A 25,129-nucleotide genomic window follows, 5' to 3' on the forward strand; every position below is an offset into this window, starting at 1 on the left:
GCTGCATGTATGTAATTATAGACAAGTTGACCAACAAGTAGCCTACCAAAATGTCGGAAATTATAAGCAGAAACATATCTAAACCCCCATCAAAAAAAAATTCTGCCGTCTTTGAATAGCCTATAGCGCATTTTCTATATTTGCAGGTTAGGGTTGGGTGCAGGCCTCAGATTTCCACTTTATCTCATATAGTTGGGCAGTTGCGAATGGGTTATTAGCTGACCTGTGCACCACTAGCACACACACACACAGGTGCTAATACCAGCTAGGAGACAATGAGTGGTGGTATGTAAGCTAAAACCGAGTTAGTAAAGCCTAATCCATATTTTTCTCTGGAAGTCTCCAACTAGAACACTGAACCTGTCAATGACCTCTTCACCCTGAGTCTAACAGAGGTTGATCTCACTCATATTTCATCTAGCAGAGGGCGAGGGAAATTCTAGATTACACATGTACCATTTCCTCTCCCTCTCTCTCCTTCGGCCTCTCTGCCTCTCGCTCTCTCTCACTTTCGCTCCCTCCCTCCAGGGGAAGCCCTCTCATTACTCCGTCAGGGTAAACACATCCAGGCTGTGTGTTAGCAGAGCGTGGAACAGAGCTGGGGCCGTGCCCACATCCAACAAGGCCAGCGGGCCCTAATGATAGGCCAGGGTGGGGCCCAGTCTTCAGCCCAATCCCAGGCCCTATGCATCTCATATCCAGCCTAAACCCAAACCTAAACTGCGTCCCAAATGGCACCCTATTCCCTACAAAGTTCACTACTTTTGATGAGAGGCCTATTGGCCCTGGTCAAAAGTATTGCAAGACATAGGGAATAGGGTACCATTTGGGACACTCACCTAAGCCTAAAGCCTAAGCATCCACCATGCACCATCCAAAATATATATTTATACCTCCCTCTGCATCCTTATAAAAGGAGGGCTGCTAATAGCTCAGTGATTGAATCCCAGTTTCGTGACACTGGCACGGCCTGCTTTGTATATGTTTGTATATGTGTGTGTATGTGCGTGTGGTACCGCAAACCATACAAAGGAGTAGCTGAATGCAAGTTTAACATGTGTCCTCTCTCCCTCTCTTGCCCTCTCTCTCCGTCTGCTCCGCAGCTCCCACTCCCCTCCCCACCACACGGGCATCCACCACCCCGTCAGATGAGTGTGATGATGACCAGGCCAGCTGCCACAGTGGAACAGGTGATGACTACGATGTGACAGGTGCTAACATCACTCTCATGAGACTGCTATCTCCCCTACCCCTACTCTCGCTATATAATAACCCGGCATACACACACATACACACACAGGCAGACAGACAGACAGACAGACAGCCTTGTTCTCTTTCTAGACTGACCTCTTTCCCCACTAACCTAAATATAACCTGCCTTATTCCCCCTGCCTTCAACCTTGCTATACCTTGCTGTTCCTTATGGATACCTCCCAAATGGCACCCTGTTCCCTTCATAGTGCATTTAATTTGGCCAGGGCCCCTAGGGCTGTGGTCAGAAGTATGTCAACATATAGGGACTAGGGTGCCATTTGGGACTCAGGCATAGAGTTATCTTTATGGCTATTCCTCCCTCCGATTTTAAAGCAGCAGTCTCCAGCCATCAGTGATGTGCATGGCATTCTCAGTCACTCTGGTTCTCTCCCTCCTGGCCCTATATGTAGTGAAAGAGGGAGTGTGGAAGTGTTTGGTAGGAGTTAGAGAGATAGGAGAGAGGGCATCTGTTTGAACCACAATAAAGAAGGAGGATGCTAATGTGTTTGACCCTTATCCTTCTGTCAGCAAGGCTCCTTTTTAACTATAGCCTTAACACAGACGAGTGTCAGCAAAAGAGAGAAGCTAGCTAGGCTAACTGAGCTACATTGTGTTCTTAGCTAGAGGAAGCTAGGCTAACTGTGCTACACTATTATGCGTTACCACTAGGCTAACTGTACTTTGTAACTCAGTTTGTTGATTATGGCGCTTGTAACATCAGGGTAGTGGGTTTGATTCCCGGGACCATCCATATGTAGAATGTTTGAACGCATGACTGTAAGTCGCTTTGGATAAAAGCATCTGCTAAATGGCATATATATATATATATATATATATATCTATATATATAGATATAGATATATATATATATAGCTATATATATATATATACATACATATATATACATATATTTATATTATATATATACATATATATATATATATATATATATATATACTGTATATATCATTGTTATGTGTTATGGCTAGACTAATTGTCCTGCCACTGTGTTGTTGTTCTGACAGGTGGAACCACAGTGCCAGAGGGCAAGACAGAGGTGGACACCATCCCGGGTTAGGATCCATTGTATTATCAATGTACTGTATACAAGACTATTGTGACTGTATGTGTTTGAGTGGCTTTGAATGCATGTGTGAGGCATGTGAGGTTAATTTGTGTGTGGGTAGATATCGTTTTTTCCAGTAGACTATTTAAGAAAAATGTGTTCTCTAGTGTTCCTCAGAACTGTTGGGCTGCTCATTTTACGGGGAGCTTGTCAGTATCCCTGCTTCAGTCCTCCCTAGAATGGAAAAAACAAAAAGCCCTCTTAATTGGGAACGGAAACATTTGTCTCTGTGCCTGAAATGTGGTTCCACATGAGAATTCCATACTTTGTGTTTAATGGGTAAATATATTCTGGTGCCTGCAGAAACTAGTTAAAACCCAGAGATTATTAAAGGGAATATTGGCTCACATTTTTTATCCTTTGGTGAGCTGGGGCCTTCGTGCCCAACGTACACAGACACACAGGGTTTCTGAGGCATTGCTGACATCCTAAACATATCTTTGTTGTGCTGCTTCTTTGGAAGTCTCTTTCTTTATCCAATTTGATAACCAAACGAGGCTCCCCATCGCCCCATCGTGTGTGTGTGTGTGTGTGTGTGTGTGTGTGTGTGTGTGTCCGTAGAGGGATTGCGTGTCAGGAATGCAAGTCCTTTTTATTAGCCATATCTGCCTTTAGAGTCCAACATGGCTCTGCTCTGCTCATTATAAAAGACCTCACACTGGGCTAACTAGTTGAATGGAATTACGTTGAACCAACCTAGAATAGACATTGAATTGACGTCTGTGCCCAATGGGCTCTCTCTCAGCAGGCTGCTGTAAAGGAAAAAACACACACAAACTCTCTCTCTCTCTCCTCTCGCCTGCTATGTATCTCTTTACTGTCATTGTACACTTTTTTTAATGAACCCATATCACGTTCACAGGCCCTTTTATTAAAATAGATGCTTAACTGGATTTATTCAATCTCCCTCCTTGCAAAGTCTGCATGGAGTCTCTTCACTCCTACCACCACCACCCTATTCTGTCAAGAATGTACCATCCTCTAATTCTCTCTCCCTTTCTCATAGTTTTTTGTATCTACCCTTTCCTCTGAAATTTGAGTTTCACAGTTCTCTGCTGCCCTCTAGTGGTTTACCTAAATAATCCACCTCCACAAGACTCACTGTATCTAGTCTAGTGGACCCTCAGGTCAACACAAATACTCTTGGAGTATATCTCTCAGTACCCTATTAAAACAATGGTCTATTTCAACCAGTCTGTGTTCTTACCCTGACCCCTGTCACACCACAGAATAATATATTTTTGTTGTTGTCCAGGACAAGGCTTTATCTGTGTCCAGGAAACGACCTCTATTTATATGTATCTCTATGAGACACAACTGACCTGTGATCTGTCCCCCTGTCTGCAGCGTTCCTATGGTTTGCGTGTGACTTTGGCTGGGCCAACGACCCCTCGTTCTGCGGCTGGACCTCAGAGGACAGCGACTTCAGATGGCAGATACAGTCCAGCGGCACGCCCACGCTCAACACCGGACCCAACATGGACCACACAGGTACAGACACAACAACAACAGAAGCTAATGATAACAGTATACGTCATTTATGTCCAGTGTAAAAACTGTCAAAACCAAGGGTCGTCACTAGATGATTTGTTTTTCCCCACCACTACTTTAGATGTCATCACCTACCCCTTTTCTCATTGGCTATTCCAACTTTATAATTTCCCTCTTCAGGCGGATCCGGTAACTTCATCTACACCCTAGCGACGGGCTCCCAGGAAACGGAGGTTGCTAGGCTGGTCAGTCCGGTGGTGACAGTCGGTCAGTCTGACCTGTGCGTGTCGTTCTGGTACCACATGTTCGGCTCGCACATTGGCACGTTGCACATCAAACAGAGGAAGGAGACGGTCGATGGCATGGCTGACATACTACTGTGGACCGTCAGCGGTCACCAGGGCAACCGCTGGAGAGAGGGACGCGTGCTGGTACCGCACTCCAGTAAACCCTATCAGGTATGGTATGGAGAGAGAGTCTCCATACACTGAACTATAAAGCTTGGACAGATCAATGTAGCATAATATACATTAAAACTATGTGTGATGTGTATAAATACAATATGTTTGAATTGCAGAGCCAGTTTTGTCTGTTTGATTAGTGCTACTTGGTGATTGGCGTAGTGATAAAGTTAGAATTGTGAAATTAGTTGCTGAGAGGTTGCTCAAGGGTTGTTAAATACAGGTAAAAAATAATAATAATTGTTCTCTCTCTCCCAGATGGTGATTGAAGGGTTTGTGGAGAGGAAGAGTTGGGGTGACATTGCTGTGGATGATATCAAGATCCTGGACAATCTGAACATGGCTGACTGCAAGGGTGACTGTTACTTCGCTACATTGATCTTTTGAGCTGGATTTGAACCAATGACCTAAGGACACCAGTGTGTACAGGCCTGACCTTTAGCGCCAGTTTCCCAGACACAGATTAAACTACGTTCTGGACAAAAAAATCTAACTCAATGGAGATTCGCTATTGAACATGCTTTTTTTGTCTGGGAAACACATGCTTTTTTTAATCTGTTTCTGGGAAACACTCCCTCTATGTCATGTTCAATGTAAAGAGTGATGATGATTTTTCTACTATTGTGCTGGAGGGAAGTGCCTTTGTAACTGACTCGTCCTATCATTTTCAACAGATCCTGATGTTCCTACAGAGCCCATGCTGCCTGAAGACCGATTTAATGAAATGAGTATGTCACCATATTACATATTAATACAAAACGTCTATGGGGTTGAGTGTTGTAAATCAGAATAACATACTTATGATGACATGTATTAGCAATACAGTAGATTTCACTAATACGTCTGCTCACCCTCTACCTCTCTCTCTTTACTCTGTAACACAAAGCTTAGGGATTCAGTGTTGGGAAAAATAATAACAAGCATTGTCCAAACATATGTAACAGCTATCTACAAAGCTGTAGATTTCCCTGAATACTGGGATGGTTGAAAATGAGATGAGGGTCTACTCACCCTCTTCTTCTTCTCTCCTGTAGTTGTGGACATCACAGACTTCCCTGACATGATGGAGAACAATGAGATCCTCAACGGTGTCAGTGGGGGGGCAGGCAACATGCTGCAGACACTGGACCCCATCCTCATCACCATCATCGCTATGAGTGCCCTGGGGGTCTTCCTGGGGGCCATCTGTGGGGTGGTCCTCTACTGTGCCTGCTCACATGGCCACATGTCAGATAGGAACTTATCCGCTCTGGAGAACTATAACTTTGAGCTTGTGGATGGAGTCAAGCTAAAGAAAGACAAACTCAACTCACAGAACTCATACACAGAGGCGTGAGCGGGAAGGGGGAAGTGAGATGTGTGTGTGTGGGGAGTGTAGCATACCGTGAGTGTGCACAAGACTGTAGGCATAGCCAAGACTCAATGTGTGGCTGGGGCTAAAGGAACTGCTGGAGGCCTCTCATTGGAGGAGGCCCAGGTTCAGGAACCAATGGGAGGTTGTGATTGAGCCATTGCTTTTCTCAGGAGCTGTAGTAATGGGAACCTACCAGTAGGAGACACTGTGTACAAAATTAAATACAGGAGGAGAAAATATGTACAGATGATTAGATTATTATTTAAATTGTTCTATTTGATTTTCATTCATTTTTACAATCGGATGCTGGTGTTGAGACCAATTTAATTATCACAATGTTTAAAGTATTTATCATATTCTGTGAGGAAGAAACATTTTTGTTATTATAAATATTTTAAATCAAAGTAATTTTTGTGTTGAAGGAGAAGTATCAAAACCCAAAATTAACCATAACTGACAATGTTGTTGGTCATACTGCACCATGGTGGAGTAGCAGCAGGGTGTTCCCCCTGACCTCTGCCCCTGTCTACAGGTGTGGGTCAGAGGTTAAAGGTAAAGGTTGCACCCCTTGGCAGTAGATGGTTCTGACAGTGCCTTTAATACATATTTGTTGGCTTCCTTGTTGATTTTGGAGTTTTTACATCTCTTACGTTCTGACAACGTTGTGACATCTGAAGCAGGGGCTTTAAATTAGCTAATAATCAAGTCTGCAAAACAGGATCCAATCCCTCCATGGCGCTTTTCTCTCTCTGTCCTAGAACCACATATAATTGTATATACGTTTTAATATATTTTAATTATTTTAAAGAAAAAAAATGAAAAAAAGCTGCAGTATCCCTTTTTCCAATGGGTTGTGTGTTGTAAATACAATCATCTGCCTGTTGTTGTGAAGAGTGAAGTGTTTTGGTTTTATTGTTTCATTTCGAGCAAGCTCTGTGTGCTGTGTAAAGATAGGCCAGTGCACATTCAAAAAAAGACATGTTCTTGTTTTCTAGATGCAATCCACTTCATGGCACCACGGGGAGGACGGAGAAGTTACTATAAACAGTTACTATAAACAGTCAAATAAAAAATAAAAACAGTTGTATTCATGTTACTAACTTCTATACAATAATTAACATATGGCAGCCACACACCCCATATCCTTCTGTGGTCACAGGGTCTATCATCTCTCAAATCAACTGCAGCAGTGGAAGAAGATATGTATAATGTCTGCCAGCATACCAAAAAAACAACTATTGCTTTAGCTACATGGGGTTGACCAGTGGCTAGTTATTTCCAGCTACATACATCTTTGGATTGTCATACAAAAAAGTGCTAACTTTTACGACCACGCACTTCGTTATCCAACATCTTAATCCTCACTAGTGAGATATACTGAGGGGTGGAGGATTGCATATAGTTGATATACCCCATGGTGCTATCGCATTCACACTGCAAGCTAGATGCTCATAATCATAACTATAACACAGTTTGCATTGTATTGTCACATACTGTACCCTACTACGGCCTAGTTGTGCCGTAAGGTTTATTTGTAACGTGTAGCAGCCATACGCTGTGATATCAGGGCTGATTTCATTAGGAAGGGACGCTTGTACAGAGCTAAGGGGTTGAGTGATGTCATCAAGCATGGCGAATCAGGCCACTTGCCCTGTTGTCATTACCAAAGGATGATTGGATATCTCTTCTACCGGGGGAGGGGTTTGTTATCAACTCACTACTACCCCTTTTCAACAAATGTTCACAGTAAATGGACTGGACTCCTGGCAAAGTCAAGAGGGGAAGGTGGGTTGACTGTAGAAACGATAATGTTCGATGGTTCATATTTTTTCAGCTGAAGTTGCATCAATGTGAACTCTGAAATCTCGAGTCTTGGATTTCAGACTCACTTTACCAATCAATCTAGCTATCAATCCTCCTAGAGTGTTTGGGATGGAGAAGTAAGGGGATCTGTATTAAGGACTTAGTAAGAGGCTCACAGTATCAGGTCTGAGGAGGACTTGACCATTGGAAATGTCCAGTGGATGTTCTACACCACAACCATCAGAGAGACATAATGATGTTGAACAGGAGGACATCTGCTACATCTGTGTGCTATGTCGTGTGCTGTGGTGAACACATTCTCAGCTTGGGTTTTGTTCATTTCAGGTTTGATTTCCCACTTTGCAATGCTTACCGTTTTGTGCATTCAGCTTCGAGGACAGTAGCCTCAGTCTGGTAACTAGAGAAAATGGATACTGTAGCGTGGAAACTAAAAATAAACAATGTTGCACTGATAAATATATTCAATAAGGTTGTCATTTGTAAACAAAAACAAAAACAGAAAAAAACTGTGTTCATTTTCTTTCTTATTTTTATAGTTTCAGATTATGTGATATAATTCTGAAATGTACAAATTATTGAGATGTTTTCATTATTGAAAAAGGTACACACATTTCCTATAGTAATGTATCCATTTACCTGAATTATTATTGCTTCGTTTTGTACTGTCATTAACATTTTGTGCAACTTCTTTTTACAAAAAAACGTGTATTTTCAATACTGCTTCTACTATATAATTAATTCTGTAATTTGCTGTTGTAGGAAAAGATGAATAAACAGCAAGGCCTTAAAAAAACTGAACAGAACATTTGTGTTGGTATTGTAGGGTTGTGGTTTAAACAACTGTTATTTAAGTTGAACATGCTGGTGGTTTGGGTGTGGGCTACTGTGATGGTGTGTCGATAAGAACACAGGAGGAGGAGGTACTATCACCCGGTTTATTTGGAAGGAATGGAAAGGGTGATTTATTTTACAAGGTTCTGGATGGTTGCTCTACAAACAAGCGAAAGAACATACACTGTAGTCACTAACTAATAGAATACAGGTAAACCCAAATGTATACTACGTTATTTACAGTGCCTTGCAAAAGTATTCATCCCCCTTGGCTTTTTCCTATTTTGTTGCATTACAACCTGTAATTGAACAGATTTATATTTGGAGGTCATGTAATGGACATTACACAAAATAGTCTAAATTGGTGAAGTGAAATTTAAAAAATAACTTGTTTCAAAAAATTAAAAAGAGAAAATTGGTGTGTGCATATGTATCCACCCCCTTTGCGCTATGAAGCCCCTAAATAAGATCTGGTGCAACCAACTACCTTCAGAAGTCACATAATTAGTTAAATAAAGTCCATCTTTGTGCATTCTAAGTGTCACATGATCTGTCATACGATCTCAGTATATATACACACACCTGTTCTGAAAGGCCCCAGAGTCTGCAACACCACTAAGCAAGGGGCACCACCAAGCAAGCAGCACCATGAAGACTAAGGAGCTCTCCAAACAGGTCAGGGATCAGGGTTGGGTTATAAAAAAATATCCGAAACTTTGAACATCCCACGGAGCACCATTAAATCCATTATTAAATAATGGAAAGAATATGGCACCACAACAAACCTGCCAAGAGAGGGCCGCCCACCAAAACTCACAGACCAGGCAAGGAGGGACCCTGAAGGAGCTGCAAAGCTCCACAGTGGAGATTGGAGTATCTGTCCATAGGACTACTTTAAGCCGTACACTCCACAGAGCTGGGATTTACGGAAGAGTGGCAAGAAAAAAGCCATTGCTTAAAGAAAAAAATAAGCAAACCCGTTTGGCATGTGTGAGACTCCCCAAGCATATGGAAGAAGGTACTCTGGTCAGATGAGACTAAAATGTAGCTTTTTGGCCATCAAGGAAAGCGCTATGTCTGGTGCAAACCCAACACCTCCCATCACCCCGAGAACAACATCCCCAGTGAAGCATAGTGGTGGCAGCATCATGCTGTGGGGATGTTTTTCATTGGGCAGGGACTGGGAAACTGGTCAGAATGGATGGAATGATGGATGGCGCTAAATACAGAAATTATTGAGAGAAACCTGTTTCAGTCTTCCAGAGATTTGAGACTGGGAAGGAGGTTAACCATCCAGCAGGACAATGACCCTAAGCATACTGCTAAAGCAACACTCGAGTAGTTTAAGGGGAAACATTCAAATGTCTTGGAATGGCCTAGTCAAAGCCCAGACCTCAATCCAATTGAGAATCTGTGGTATGACTTAACCAGCGAAACCCATCCAACTTGAAGGAGCTGAAGCAGTTTTGCCTTGAAGAATGGGCAAAAATCTCAGTGGCTAGATGTGCCAAGCTTATGCCCCAAGAGACTTGCAACTGTAATTTCTGCAAAAGGTGGCTCTACAAAGTATTGACTTTGGGGGGGTGAATAGTAATGCACGCTCAAGTTCTGTTTTTTTGTCTTATTTCTTGTTTGTTTCACAATAAAAAATATTTTGCATCTTCAAAGTGGTAGGCATGAGGCATGTTGTGTAAATCAAATGATACAAACCCCCAAAAAATCTATTTTAATTCCAGGTTGTAAGGCAACAAAATAGGAAAAATGCCAAGGGGGTGAATACTTTTGCAAGCTACTGTACACTCCCCTACGTATGCATTTGGATAGTGATTCTAAAAGAAAAAATGTGTCTCTATACTCCAGCATTTTGGATTTGAGATCAAAATGTTTCGTATGACAGTACATAACGTCACGTTTTCTCATGCATACAGTGCCTTCGGAAAGTATTCATACCCCTTGACTTTTTCCACATTTTGCTGTGTTACAGCCTGAATTTAAAATATATTAAATAGATTAGATTCCTTGTGCGAGGGTTCCCAGTCCAGAGCCTCCAGCGAGGGTTCCTAGTCCAGAGCCTCCTGCGAGGGTTCCCAGTCCAGAGCCTCCAGCTAGGGTTCCCAGTCCAGAGCCTCCTGCGAGCGTTCCCAGTCCAGAGCCTCCTGCGAGGGTTCCCAGTCCAGAGCCTCCAGCGAGGTTTCCCAGTCCAGAGCCTTCTGCGAAGGTTCCCAGTCCAGAGCCTCCAGCGAGGGTTCCCAGTCCAGAGCCTCCAGCGAGGGTTCCCAGTCCAGAGCCTCCAGCGAGGGTTCCCAGTCCAGAGCCTCCAGCGTGGGTTCCCAGTCCAGAGCCTCCAGCGAGGGTTCCCAGTCCAGAGCCTCCAGCGAGGGTTCCCAGTCCAGAGCCTCCTGCGAGGGTTCCCAGTCCAGAACCTCCTGCGAGGGTTCCCAGTCCAGAACCTCCTGCGAGGGTTCCCAGTCCAGAGCCTCCTGCGAGGGTTCCCAGTCCAGAGCCTCCTGCGAGGGTTCCCAATCCAGAGCCTCCTGCGAGGGTTCCCAGTCCAGAGCCTCCTGCGAGGGTTCCCAGTCCAGAGCCTCCTGCGAGGGTTCCCAGTCCAGAGCCTCCTGCGAGGGTTCCCAGTCCAGAGCCTCCTGCGAGGGTTCCCAGTCCAGAGCCTCCTGCGAGGGTTCCCAGTCCAGAGCCTCCTGCGAAGGTTCCCAGTCCAGAGCCTTCTGCGAAGATTCCCAGTCCAGAGCCTCCAGCTAGGGTTCCTAGTCCAGAGCCTCCAGCTAGGGTTCCCAGTCCAGAGCCTCCAGCGAGGGTTCCCAGTCCAGAGCCTCCAGCGAGGGTTCCCAGTCCAGAGCCTCCAGCGAGGGTTCCCAGTCCAGAGCCTCCAGCGAGGGTTCCCAGTCCAGAGCCTCCAGCGAGGGTTCCCAGTCCAGAGCCTCCAGCGAGGGTTCCCAGTCCAGAGCCTCCTGCGAGGGTTCCCAGTCCAGAACCTCCTGCGAGGGTTCCCAGTCCAGAGCCTCCAGCGAGGGTTCCCAGTCCAGAGCCTCCAGCGAGGGTTCCTAGTCCAGAGCCTCCAGCGAGGGTTCCCAGTCCAGAGCCTCCAGCGAGGGTTCCCTGTCCGGAGCCTCCAGCGAGGGTTCCCTGTCCGGAGCCTCCAATGAAGATCCACGGTCCGGAGTCCCCGCGACGATCCACGGTACGGAGATTCCGGCGACGATCCACTGTCCGGAATCCCCGGCGACGATACTTGGAGCGACCTCGTTACATATACAAATAATTACCTATCCCAGCATATTGAAATAAGACAGTAACTTTATACCAGTTGCCAACTTGCCAACAACATAAAACTCATCTTCAGACGCACTTTAATCTCGATGGGCAAACAAGCCTATATTTGATGTTACAATTTATACCACGGCGGGCAGTAGTACTATAAAAGGGTACCTTACCTTTAGTAGACGTATCATTCGGCGTGGCCTACATCACAAGGCGCAGACGGCGAGGATGGTCAGTTTTACGAGGATATGTTTGGCAGCATGAGTGAAGGATGCTTTGTTGCGAAATAGGAAGCCGATTCTAGATTTAATTTAGGATTGGAGATGCTAAATGTGAGTCTGGAAGGAGAATTTACAGTCTAACCAGACACCTAGATATTTGTAGTTGTCCATATATTCAAAGTCAGAACCGTCCAGAGTAGTGATGCTGGACGGGCGGCAGGTGCGGGCAGCGACCGGTTGAAGAGCATGCATGTAGTTGTACTTGCATTTAAGAGCAGTTGGAGGCCACGGAAGGAGAGTTGGGGTTGTACCTGGTAGGTTCATTGATCATTTCTGTCAGATTGAGGGCATCAAGCTTAGATTGTAGGATGGCCGGGGTGTTAAGCATGTCCCAGTTTAGGTCACCTAGCAGCACGAGCTCTGAAGATAGATGGGGGGGGGCAATCAATTCACATATGGTGTCCAGGGCACAGCTGGGGGCAGAGGGTGGTCTATTGCAAGCGGCAACGGTGAGAGACTTGTTTCTGGAAAGGTGGATTTTTAAAAGTAGAAGCTCGAATTGTTTGGGTACAGACCTGGATAGTAAGACAGAACTCTACAGGCTATCTCTGCAGTAGATTGCAACACCGCCCCCTTTGGCAGTTCTATCTTGGCTGGAAAATGTTATAGTTAGGGATGGAAATTTCAGGATTTTTGGTGGTCTTCCTAAGCCAGGATTCAGACACGGCTAAGACATTCGGGTTGGCAGAGTGTACTAAAGCAGTGAATAAAACAAACTTAGGGAGGAAGCTTCTAATGTTAACATTAGTGTTAACCAAGGCTATTACGGTTACAGAAGTCATCAAAAGAGAGCGCCGGGGGAATAGGAGTGGAGCCATAGCACTGCAGGGTCTGGATTCACCTCTACATCACCAGAGGACCAGAGGAGGAGTAGGATAAGGGTACGGCTAAAGGCTATAAGAACTGGTCGTCTAGTACGTTCGGAACAGAGAGTAAAAGGAGCAGGTTTCTGGGCGCGATAGAATAGATTCAAGGCATAATGTACAGACAAAGGTATGGTAGGATGTGAGTACATTGGAGGTAAACCTAGGCATTGAGTAATGATGAGAGAGATATTGTCTTTAGAAACGTTTAAACCAGGTGATGTCACCTGTGGGAGGTGGAACTAAATGGTTTGTTAAGGCATATTGAGCAGGGCTAGAGGCTCTACAGTGAAATAAGACAATAATCACTAACCAGGACAGTAATGGACAAGACATATTGATATTAGGGAGAGGCATGCGTAGCCGAGTGTTCATAGGGGTCCAGTGAGTGGTTGGGCTGGCTGGAGACACGGCGATTCAGACAGCTAGCAGGCCGGGACTAGCAAGCTAGCAGAAGGGCCTTAGAGGGATGTCACAACTGAGGAAAGTCTGTTTCAGCCTCCTCGTGCGGTGACGTCAATAGACCAGTCGTGATGGATTAGTAGGGTTCCGATTAGCAGAGGGGTCCAAGTCCAATTGGCAAAATAGGTATAGTGGCCCAAGAAATTGGCCGATGGATCTATTCAGCTAACAGTCCAATATGCTCTAGACAGCTAGAGGGCCGCGGCTAGCAGGCTAGCAGATGGGCATTCAGGGGACGTCGCGAGGTAGGAGCCAGTTGAGTACCCCCTTGAGCAGATTACGTCGGTAGTCCAGTCGTGAAGGATCGGCGGGGTTCCGTGCCCCGTATCGGCAGTAGAAGGGGTCCGGGTATTGTAGCCCAGAAGTGGCTGATGGGCCTCTTCAGCTAGCCGGGAGATGAGCATGGGCTAGCTCCAGGCTAATTGGTGCTTGCTTCGGGACAGAGACGTTAGCCAGGAGTAGTCACTCGGATTGCAGCTAGCTAGCTGCGATGATCCAGGTGAAAAGGTTCAGAGCTTGATGTAGGAATCCGGGAAATTATTAGGGAAAATAGCATCAGGGCAGCTGTCAAGTACACTCATTATGGAGGAAAATTCACTCTTTCCCATGTTCATTTTGCAACTCAACTGCTGAGTAAAAACAGTGAATTCAGCATCCTCAATTGATATTGCATTATGATCGCATGTGTTCTACAGCTGCTCTTTAAAGCCGCAGGTTTGGGATTCTTTGGAAAAGGAGACTGCCGCTTGCATGATCCCATATGTGTCTTGTTGAAATCTTGAGTTCAACTCAGTAATCTGTCTGTCTAGAATATTGTTCCAAATTTGCCTCAGGTCACTGTCACTCTTGATGCTGGATGTTTTACCCAATGAAATTGTGACTACATTGTCTGCCAATTTTACAGGCAGGTTTCGCTGCCGTGATGCACTCACATCCCAATTACTAATATCATGCTTAATCATCATCTCTTCAGTTAGCTTGAGAACTTTATCAAAAGTCTCCCCCTGAGTTATCTCTGAACATAGAAAAGCTGCTTTTGAGGATTTCAATTAAACCAATACAGTCGTCACAGATAATATAGAGTTTTGTAATCCCTTCGTTGTCACGCCCTGGCCATAGAGAGGCTTTTATTCTCTATTTTGGTTGGTCAGGGTGTGACTAGGGTGGGCATTCTAGTTTCTTTTTGTCTATGTTTTCTATTTCTTTGTGTTTGGCCGGGTGTGGTTCTCAATCAGAGGCAGCTGTCTATCGTTGTCTCTGAGAACCATACTTAGGTAGCCCTTTTTTTCCACCTGTCTTTGTGGGAAGTTGACTTTTGTTTAGGGCACATGGCCTTTAGCTTCACGGTTTGTTTTTGTAGTGTTTGTTGTTTTGTACGGCGTCTTTTTTTCCAAATAAAGAGAAAATGTACGCTCACCACGCTGCACCATGGTCCTCCTCCTTCAAAGGCTGTGACATTCTTAGCAAAATCACTAATTTCAACCTATTTTCTAAACGTGACTAACAGGAATAAAAACGTATTGTTCTGGATTTGTTGTAAGAGGGCATCGGCTTCTAAATTGGTGTGTCCACAAGCCTCTGAAAACTCTGCAAGAACCTTTAAAATGACATCTCGCAGTAACAGCACTTTACTCACAGACCCTGATTTTGAACTCCACCGTACATCTGTGGATCTTTCTAGCTCAATTCATGGTCTATCGGGATGCAACTCTTTCTGTACTTATATGAATCGAGCATGTCTGTGAGATGATGATCCACTCATAAATGTGTGTAGCTGCTTTACTGTGTCAAAAAAGTACTGACATGTCCCGACACTTTTGCAGCGGTGCACAGAACCAAATTCAGACGGTGGGAGTAGCAATGCACGTATACCGCTTGCTTAAATGTTTGCTTTAGTAGGACATGTACCCCTCCTCTGTTCACTGACATGACTGAAATGTCATTGAAACTAAAGCCCACACACAGAGTGGGATCCAACTCCAGGGGTTGCAACACAAATATTTTCAGAGAAATTCCTTGTGCAGACAAATCAGCGGTTTCCATAAACCCAACAGCTCTTTCTTTAAATCATTCCGGCATGAATGTATCGGATGCACACAGCAATAAGTTCACGTTTAGATTGATCTTCATATTAATCTGTTAGTATGGCAAAATTCGGAAAAGTCGCAGAATGAACTTCATCTTTTATCCTCAACAGTAACAATGATGCTCCACACTCCAGCAGCTCGTTCTGAATTTCGGGGGTCATAAGCGTGGCATTGCGTGGTAGCTCATTAAGCCTGTTTTGTGTTTCTGAGTCATACTTTGACATGAAATGTAAGATTTCTGAAAAGTTACCTTTGTTGACTGCCTCTTGGGTTTCTCTATGCCCTCTGAGTAGAATATCCTGCTTTGCACACATGATAACAATATCTATGACCACTTTAACATGTGCACGGTTTCTTTCTATAACATCCACGTTTGCATCACCATGCATTTGGTTCAACAGTCCCACGACTTCGAGGCCCATGGGTCGCCTTGTAGGATGAACATTTTAGCATGTAACTAGCATGTAATTTGCTATTCTCATGTTTGCAGCAAGCATTTCTTGTTAGTCTCCAATTTTTAAATCCATCTTGTATAAATCTTACAATAAATTGCATATTTTGCTTTACTATACTTTCTGCTTTATTATACTCAATCCACACGAACTGGTCATACCACCTTGAAGAGAAGCAGCATGATTTGCCATTTACTGTACTTGAAGGGAACTTTGCTAGCTTTGGTTGACAGGCTGGTTCATCAAAGGCAGACAAATCTGTCGGTGGACCTATTGCAGGTTCACCCCCGCCCGCAGCATCAAGAACGAGAGGAGACAGTGGGGTAGGCAAGCATGCCTGGCTCAACGTTGCGTTGGTGGTTGTGATGGCAATTGCGGTTGTTTCTATCCTGGCGCCACCTGTTAATGTCTCATTCTGGAAGCTATCGGTAGATTGATCCAAATAATTTTCTGGCACACACTCCTTTTCCTCCAGACGACATTTTTTTAAATGTAATCAATAGTCGGAAGTCAATTTCATGGTTGCGGACTATTTCTTTGTTACATTATAATACAATGACCCGTAGAAAATAAATCTCATATGCGTTTCTTTTAAAAATGTAATCAAATAAAACACAATTTATATTGAATAATTTCTGGGACATTTTTTGGGTAGGCCTGAGATCAAATTGGCAAGCCTACCCAGGGAAGCAGCGTCTGATCTCAGGTCTACCCTAAAAATGAACTTCGAACTGTTGCCATTTTGAACCATTTCATGTGTCTTAAGGTACAAACTTTGCCTTCCCGGCTGGCCCAGAGAGCATATCAAGTGCAATATAGGCCAATCGGATGGCTCAGATTACTGTGTCTGCAGTAATTTAGCAGGTATATAAGGAAGATACAGCAAAATTGACTGAGACTTCAAAACGTTTAAAACCATGACTAGATATAGACGAATAGAGCAAAGAGCTCCTGTTTTTATGAGTGAGTTCATGTTTAAGTTCTTACTCAGCACTGTCAACACTTTGTATAAGGAACACTTTTATAAGGAATAAAAAGGCGCGTTCTTCCCATTTCCACTCAGCGCTGCCTATATCAAGCACTGCAGCAGTTATGAATGAGTAGGAAAGTGTATAGGCTTGCGTTGTTGTTATTATTAGCGGCTTGGGTATTTTTTTATATCGAGGAATATTTCACTTTCTCTGTTCATCGGAGTAACAACATTTATTTGTGCATGAGGAATAAATAATGCTGTGCGACTAGTTTCACCATCAGCTGAAAGACGGTGTCCCTTTTTGGTCAGTGGAAGAAAGGGAGAGCAGAGGGATGTTGAGTGGCGAACCCTCAATCTGCTGCTCTCTCCCTCCGCTGTCAATGACCATTAGATGCAGGCACCATAAGCCCAGTAAAATAAAAAGCTAATTATTTAAATGTATGCTCACTCAGCTGTGCCTCACAAGTAATACAACAAGGGCTCTATTACCGGTGTGATTTTATAGCCCACCTCAGAGTTCGAAATATAAATACAAAAAATGGCAGGGCAATTCAAGCAAAGCCCATATGTGGTGATAATGTACTGGTCCTATAGCTTACTGCACAAACCTCATTGCTACAGTACTGTTTAATGCTACAAGTACTGGTCAATGTTGCATAGGCTTACGTTTTTTAAGTCTTGTTAAAAAATTATCTGAGTGGTAGATCTCAGCTTGCATTTTGACTCAGAAAGTGATCTTGACTCAAAGGTTGGTGGCCACTGCTCTAGAGTTTTCCCTGTTAACACTATCAACGTTTCCCTTTACTGTGGCAATTGTGATTGAATCAACGCAATATTAACCAATTTCAATGCATCATACCGAAACAAAAATAACTACGCAAGAGATTTTGTTGTAGGCAGAACGCATTGGAGTAGAATTCCATTGCATTGACATGAATGACTCAGCCCGTACTCTACACAGACTAGTGCGGCATAACAAATAAAAGCTGCAGTAGGCTTATATGCAAATAGAACATTGTCATATGGATCTGTTCCATTTACTTTGAACTGGACTGTGTTAGAGCATGAGTGGTAGTGAGAAGATGCACTTGTTTTGACTAGAGCTTCATGTGTGCACATTTTGTTTATATCCTTAGCTAGTTAGTTATTATTAGCCCAATTATAGATAATTTGTAGTCAGCAATAGGGAAGTGATTGCTCCTTACATGATTACAAAACGTGTACATTTCCAGACATCTTTGAAAAGCAAGTCAGGTAAAGGGTGTCTTGTTTTGCACACTTTGTACAAAACTATAAAATGCAGTATTACAGGATGTTTCTTAACGTAGCTCTTTATTAGCTAGCTATAACTGGCATGTTCACGTATCGCCAACCAGGATCAAACTGACCATCACCTAACCATTTGGGTGGTCTTAACCAATCATAGCACAGTATGATATGGCGGTAAAATGCATCCAATTATAATTCAGTATGTTTACACATATGAATATTACATCCCCCTTCTTTTAAAACAAAAGAAAAATGTTTACATATTCTTAGCATTTCTTTTGAAAACATGCTCTGCAGTTTGAACTCAAGGTAAGTAACCATTTATATTGCATACTACACCAACTGAATCAACATAGACTCTGAAACAATAATCCAACATACTGTTACTTTTCAAACAAGGGATTCTCAGCAACTCAGCTTTCACTGTAGAAATAACATCTTAACATTTCAAACAAATACAATACCAAAGCATTTCAAGTGAACTTTCAATAACAAGTTTACAGTCTGGAACTCTTTTAGGGCAGCGATCCGCCTACACCCTTTGACATTTCACAGGTCTAGGACAGCTCTGGGCTTGACCTCTCTTCCTGACCTTGTGCGATATGATGCTGAGCATGCTTCTGTGTCAGTCAACAGTTCTTGTGGTGTTGCAGGTAAGTATGGTGTATGCTGTGTGTGTGTTTAGTCCATCACGTTCTCTTTCAGGGGAACAGTTCATCTCATCAGTGTGTTGTTCTTTTGTGTTCAGTAGGTGACGGCGATTGCGGCAGTACACCGCTCCTTCTGCGGTGCGGACGTGATATGAACGTTCAGTGTCAGCTGGCTGGATGACGACTGCTGGCTTCCAGAGGCCATGCTCTTGGATTCTAACTGACTCTCCGTCAATCAGTGGTGGCAGTGGTCTAGCTGACCTGTCGTAGTATCGCTTTTGTTGTTGTTGTCTCTGTGCACGTTTTCCATGCATTTCCTTGTAGCTGACGACCTCAGGTTGCAGCTGCTGGTTGGTGCTGGGAAGGATTGAGCGAAGTCTGCGGCTCATCAACAGCTGGGCTGGTGATTTGAAGTTGTCAACTGGAGTGTTGCGGTATTCAAGGAGACTGAGATAGGGGTCTCTCTTGTCTGCTTTTGCTTTATCCATGAGTGATTTAGCAATCTGCACAGATTTTTCAGCAAGGCCATTACTTTGAGGGTAATGCGGGCTTGTGGTGACATGTGTGAACTCCCATGCTTTTGTGAAGGATTCAAACTCATTTGATTTGTAACAGGGCCCATTGTCAGATATTAAAGTCTCTACAATGCCATGCCTGGCAAAGGCTGCTTTCAGCTTGTGTATCACAGCTGCAGATGTGGTGCTGTGAAGCTTGTCGAGTTCGAAGTATCTGCTGTAGTAGTCCTCGTTGTTCCAAGTAAACAGATCGGTTGCCACGACCTGCCAGGGTCGGTCTGGGATACAGTGAGGTAACATTGGCTCTTTGGTGTTTGAGGAGCGTCGTTCAAGACATATGGCGCATTTACCAACAATGTCCTCTATTTGTTTGCACATTCCGGGCCAAAACAAAATGTCCCGTGCTCTCTGTTTGCACTTTTCCATGCCCATGTGTCCAGCATGGATCTTTGTCAAAATCTCTTCTCTGAGACTGGTAGGAATAATGATTTCCTCTCCTTTGAATTATTCCGTTGATCTGTGATAGTTCATCACAATGGTTCCAGAATTCTGAGACGCTCTGAGGCCATTTTCTCCTCTCCTCAGGCCATCCATCCTGTATGACTTTCCTCAGCTGTGCGAGTTGTGAGTCCTTTTCTGTTTCTGCTTGGATCTCCTTCAGTTTTGTGTCACTAACTGGTAAGTTGCTGTACACAGTGTGCACTTGCATGTCCATGCCTTCACTGAGGCTGCTGTCCTTATAGGTAAGAAACTTCCTGGAGAGTGTGTCTGCGACAGGGATGTCTTTACCTGGACGGTGAGTGATTGTGAAGTCGTATTTTTGTAGTTGAAGGATCATTCTCTGTAGCCTTGGTGGGGCTGCGGCTAGTGGTTTCCTCATAATTGACTCAAGGGGCTTGTGGTCGGATTCCACAATGACTTGTCGTCCATATATGTACTGATGGAAACGTTTACATCCGAACAGAATGGCGTAGAGCTCCTTTTCGATTTGAGCGTAGTTGATTTCACAGTCCGTGAGAGATTTGGAAGCGTAGCCGATGGGCTTTCCTTCTTGCAGTAGCACTGCACCTAGTCCATACTTCGACGCGTCCACTTAGAGTCTGAGCTCTTTGTCGGGGTCGTAGTAGGCAAGGATTGGTCCTGGTTCTCTAGTGATCAGGTCTTTCACATTCTGGAAAGCAATGTCGTGTTGCTTGTCCCAGAGAAACTCACTGGACTGCTTTAGCAGTTGACGCAGGGGTGCATTAGCATTGGAGAGGCTGGGTGCGAACTTGGCTAAGTAGTTGACCATGCCAAGCACTGTTTCCAGCTCTGCACGGTTCTTTGGTGGCTCCATTTCTTTTATGGCTGAGATCTTCTGTGGATCTGGCTTGATTCCAGTCGCTGTAAGAAGATGTCCGAAGTAGCTGACCTCTGTAGCTCTCCAACTCTTTCTCCAGACGGGCACGGAGAGCAAGCGGAATCTTTCTCGGTGGGTAGACCACAGGGATTGCGTCTGGGTCAAGCTGAATGGTACATTCTCCTGGGAATAATCCTATTCCTGTAAAAACATCAGCAAACTCCTCCAGTACATTGTCTGTCTCTACTGGTGCTGTCACTGATAAATATAGCTTGATGAGGTCCATGTCTAAACATGCTTTAAGACCTAGCACTGCAGGTGCTCTAGTGTCAACAACATAAAAGTCCAACATCATGTCACTTTCCTTGTATTTGCATTTGAAAGTGCATGTGCCTTTTACTGGGAGCTGTTCACCACCATAACCAGTCAGTCTGCGCGTGGTGGGCTGTAGCTCGCACTCAGATGTCAAGCTGCTACTTATTCAGAGGAATAATGTTTACTTGTGCACCAGTGTCTAGTTTGAACTTTAGCTTTGTGCCTTGTGTTCCTATCTCAATGTCAGCAAAGGCTTGCTCTGTCTCTGATATTTGACTTTTCTGTGTCACTGAATCAATAAACAGTTCATCAGCGTTTGACTCTTTGATTGACATTTCATCTTCACTCACTGTGTGTACTGTTTTTCCACGGTAAGCTCTGCACACTTTTGCAAAGTGATTCCATTTTCCACATTTAGTACACTGTTTGCCTTTAGCTGGGCAATTTCCTTGTTCGCCATGCACTTTGTGTCCACAATATCCACATGTTTTGGGGCGTTTTGAGTCTGTGTCGCTCAGTTTTGGAGTTATGTCTCTCTCCGTTCTAAAACGCGCTCTCTGCGCACCGGAGGTGTGCTTTGATGTCTGCCTGACTGCGTGCACTGCTTGTTCACGTGATGCGCTAAATGGTTTTCATCTGAGCCTGTGCTAGCTAGTGAGATCTGGCTATGTCGATAGCTTTGTCCAGCGTTACCTCAGACCCAACATTCAAAAGTTTCTCTCTCACTCGCGGTGAGTGTATTCCAAATACAATACGGTCCCTGACCATCTCATCCTTGTTTGCATAATCACAGTCTTTCACAAGCAGACGCAGCTCTGTCACAAACCGTTCAAAAGACTCGCTAGCTCCCTGTACTTTCTCATGGAATTTGTACCTAGCGAATATCGTATTGGTCTTTGGCACAACATATGCTTCAAAACGATCGTAGTATGTTTTCAGTACCTTTGACTCAGCCTCGGTAAGTGTCCATGTGTTGTAAATATCTCTCCCTTTTTCACCGATCCAGAGTAGGTAGCTGCACTTTCCCTCTTCTCCTTTGTCCTTCAGAGGACCCGTGAACATCAGCTCCACATGCTGTTTGAACTTACGCCATGCATCAGGTAAGTTTGTAGACTCCCAGTCCATTCGAGGTGAAGGAACTCCAGAAAAATCCATCTTGTAAGACCTTTTACACTGACACCATGTCTTGTTTTGCACACTTTGTACAAAACTATAAAATGCAGTACTACAGGATGTTTCTTAACGTAGCTCTTTATTAGCTAGCTATAACTGGCATGTTCACTATCGCCAACCAGGATCAAACTGACCATCACCTAACCATTTGGGTGGTTTTAACCAATCATAGCACAGTATGATATGGCGGTAAAATGCCTCCAATTATAATTCAGTATGTTTACACATATGAATATTACAAAGGGGAGTGTTGTATTTTGAGACAGGCTTGAATAAACTAAGTAGCCAATAGTCAGAGGGTAGCATCATTTGTCTGATTCTCTGTAATAATGGTATGGAACTAATAATGTTTTTTATTTTGTAAAGTGGTTTCTTGCATCAAACACAACATTTTCAGTCACCTCCATGTCTGAAGGACAAGTTAATAAATCAAATAAAACTTTGTCACATGCGCCGAATACAACAGGTGTAGTAGACCTTACCGTGAAATGCTTACTTACAAGCCCTTAACCAAAAATGTAGTTCAAGAAAGAGTTAAGAAAATATTTACCAAATAAACTAAAGTAAAAAATACTAAAATGTAACACAAGTTCATGTCAAGCCCTCATGGAATGTAGGCCTACGTTAAACACCACACATTGGCTGCTACTGTAGGCTGAATGATAGCTATTTTATGTTAAAATGTTATGGGATGCATCACCATTGTTTTTTATGGTAGACCACTCTCATAGTCCCACATTATGATCAAATAGCCACAGTAGCCTACTTAGCCACTGCTAAAACTGTAACTTAAAGCGGGTACAGCCTGTGTTCACAGTAAACACGCGCTTGAAGTTGCACAGATATTTCACAATGTTTAAGTTTGCGCTCAGCAGACTTTAAATTTGCTCAATGCTGAAAAAATTTGGGGGAACATTGGCTGTAACACAACAAAAGGTGGAATACGTTAAGGGGTATGAATACTTTCTGAAGGAACTGTATCTGATTTATAGATCTACATTTGAAGATGTCATAAGTATTTCAGCCTGGCCTCAAACACTAGTACATAGCAAATGTAAATCTGTGACACTCAAATTAGTATGATATGTTACGATTGGTTTGGTTACATAAGACAGAAGGTTACTTAAGCCAAAAAAACGAAAAGCTGGAGGTTGGTCGGGCAGGATGGGTGGGTGGGCGTATAACGTGAATGCCTAACAATTAAAATGTTGTGTTTCTGAATCATATCAATGAACAACTATAGCATTTTAGCTAATTAGCAACAATGCAGCTACTTACTACTTTTTAGCTACTACTTAGCATGTTAGCTAACCCTAACTTTAACCCTTAACCCTAACACCTAGACAAATAGGTAATGTTAGCCACAACAAGGTCAAATTCATGCGTATTGTAAGTTCATAACATATAATAAAAATTGCAATTTGTAACACATCATGCGAAATGGATGATGCATCCGTAAATGTTCATACATACCATACGAAACGTAACATATCATACTAAATGGAGCGTTTACCGATTTACGTTTACTATGTTACGTCTATTCCCGAGTCCAGGTTGAGTAACTGGACAAATTTCACTTATAGTGTACCAAAGTAGTCAAAACTCTAGTATTTGGTCCCATATTCCTAGCACGCAATGACTACATCAAGCTTGTGACTCTACAAAGTCTTGAGGCATTTGCCATTTGTTTTGGTTGTGGTTTGCCCAATAGGAACTGAATGCTGATTGTTGACAGGAGTCATTTTCTTTCTAAGTCAGTAGATAATATGTTTCTGAACACTTCTAAGTCAATCCTGATAATGCCATGATTAAGAATAATCATGAATTAATCATGAATTTTGATGAATGAGAAAGTTAGAGGCTACCTGCAATAGTTTGTGTCGGGGGGCTAGGGTCAGTTGGTTATATCTGGAGTACTTCTCCTGTCTTATCCGGTGTCCTGTGTGAATTTAAGTATGCTCTCTCTAATTCTCTCCTTCTCTCTTTCTTTCTCTCTCTCTGAGGACCTGAGCCCTAGGCCCATGCGTCAGGACTACCGGGCATGATGACTCCTTGCTGTCCCCAGTCCACCTGGCCTTGCTGCTGTTCCAGTTTCAACTGTTCTGCCTGCGGCTATGGAACCCTGACCTGTCCACCGGACGTGCTACCTGTCCCAGACCTGCTGTTTTCAACTCTCTAGAGACCGCAGAAGCGATACTCTTAATGATCGGCTATGAAAAGCCAACTGACATTTACTCCTGATTATTATTTGACCATGCTGGTCATTTATGAACATTTGAACATCTTGGCCATGTTCTGTTATAATCTCCACCCGGCACAGCCAGAAGAGGACTGGCCACCCCTCATAGCCTGGTTCCTCTCTAGGTTTCTTCCTAGGTTTTGGCCTTTCTAGGCAGTTTTTCCTAGCCGCCGTGCTTCTACACCTGCATTGCTTGCTGTTTGGGGTTTTAGGCTGGGTTTCTGTACAGCACTTCGAGATATTAGCTGATGTACGAAGGGCTATATAAAATAAACTTGATTTGATTTACCTCAAAGCATGATAATTTCTCACCATTACCAATAATGGGGGAGATTAGATTTTTTTGGGGGGGGGGGGGGGGGTATGATCTTTGTCCCTCTGTAGCTTTCTCAATCATCATCATTCACAATTTATTCATGATTATTCATAAACATGGTAGCAGCCACAAGCATGTAGAAGTGTTCACAAACATCTTATATTCTTACTTACAATAAAAGTGACTCCAAAATGAAACAGTACATTGTTCACCATTCACTTCCTATCGGACCAACATTTTTTACTATTTTTTTTAATTGAACCTTTATTTAACTAGGCAAGTCAGTTAAGAACAAACTCTTATTTTACAATGACGGCCAACCGGGCCAAACCCTCCCCTAACAAGGACGACACAGGGCCTATTGTGCGCCGCCCTATGGGACTAGAACATAATCCGAAACACAACCAAAACAAGCTGTAAATGCATCCAGCAAGTTTATAAAGTCACACGCTTAATGTTGTCATTGTGTGCAAGGAATATGGGAACAAATACTAAAATTTGACTACTTTATTGTAAGTCCAAATACTTATGACATCTTCAAATGGGGGGGGGGACTGAATCAATTAAAAGCACTTTCA

General features: G+C 43.6%; 1 protein-coding gene across 7 annotated transcripts in view; it reads left to right on the plus strand.

Annotated features, from left to right (window-relative positions):
* LOC120051199 (neuropilin-1a-like) overlaps positions 1–7,998 on the plus strand; it is a 127,809-nt gene extending 119,811 nt beyond the window's left edge. For 2 of the 7 annotated variants that reach the window (XM_038997930.1, XM_038997929.1), the window contains 7 exons: positions 1,104–1,211; positions 2,280–2,327; positions 3,728–3,871; positions 4,052–4,329; positions 4,591–4,687; positions 5,007–5,060; positions 5,367–7,998. In XM_038997930.1, coding sequence (XP_038853858.1) covers positions 1,104–1,211; positions 2,280–2,327; positions 3,728–3,871; positions 4,052–4,329; positions 4,591–4,687; positions 5,007–5,060; positions 5,367–5,668 — 1,031 coding nt within the window. In that variant the 3' untranslated portion in view covers positions 5,669–7,998. Of the gene's footprint in view, positions 1–1,103; positions 1,212–2,279; positions 2,352–3,727; positions 3,872–4,051; positions 4,330–4,590; positions 4,688–5,006; positions 5,061–5,366 lie in introns of those variants that run through there. The other 5 variants (XM_038997931.1, XM_038997932.1, XM_038997933.1 and 2 more) reach the window with 5 other exon arrangements.
* The last annotated feature ends 17,131 nt before the right edge of the window (positions 7,999–25,129 follow it).

Source organism: Salvelinus namaycush, chromosome 7 (genome assembly GCF_016432855.1).
Source record: "Salvelinus namaycush isolate Seneca chromosome 7, SaNama_1.0, whole genome shotgun sequence".
NCBI classification, from domain to species: domain Eukaryota; kingdom Metazoa; phylum Chordata; class Actinopteri; order Salmoniformes; family Salmonidae; genus Salvelinus; species Salvelinus namaycush.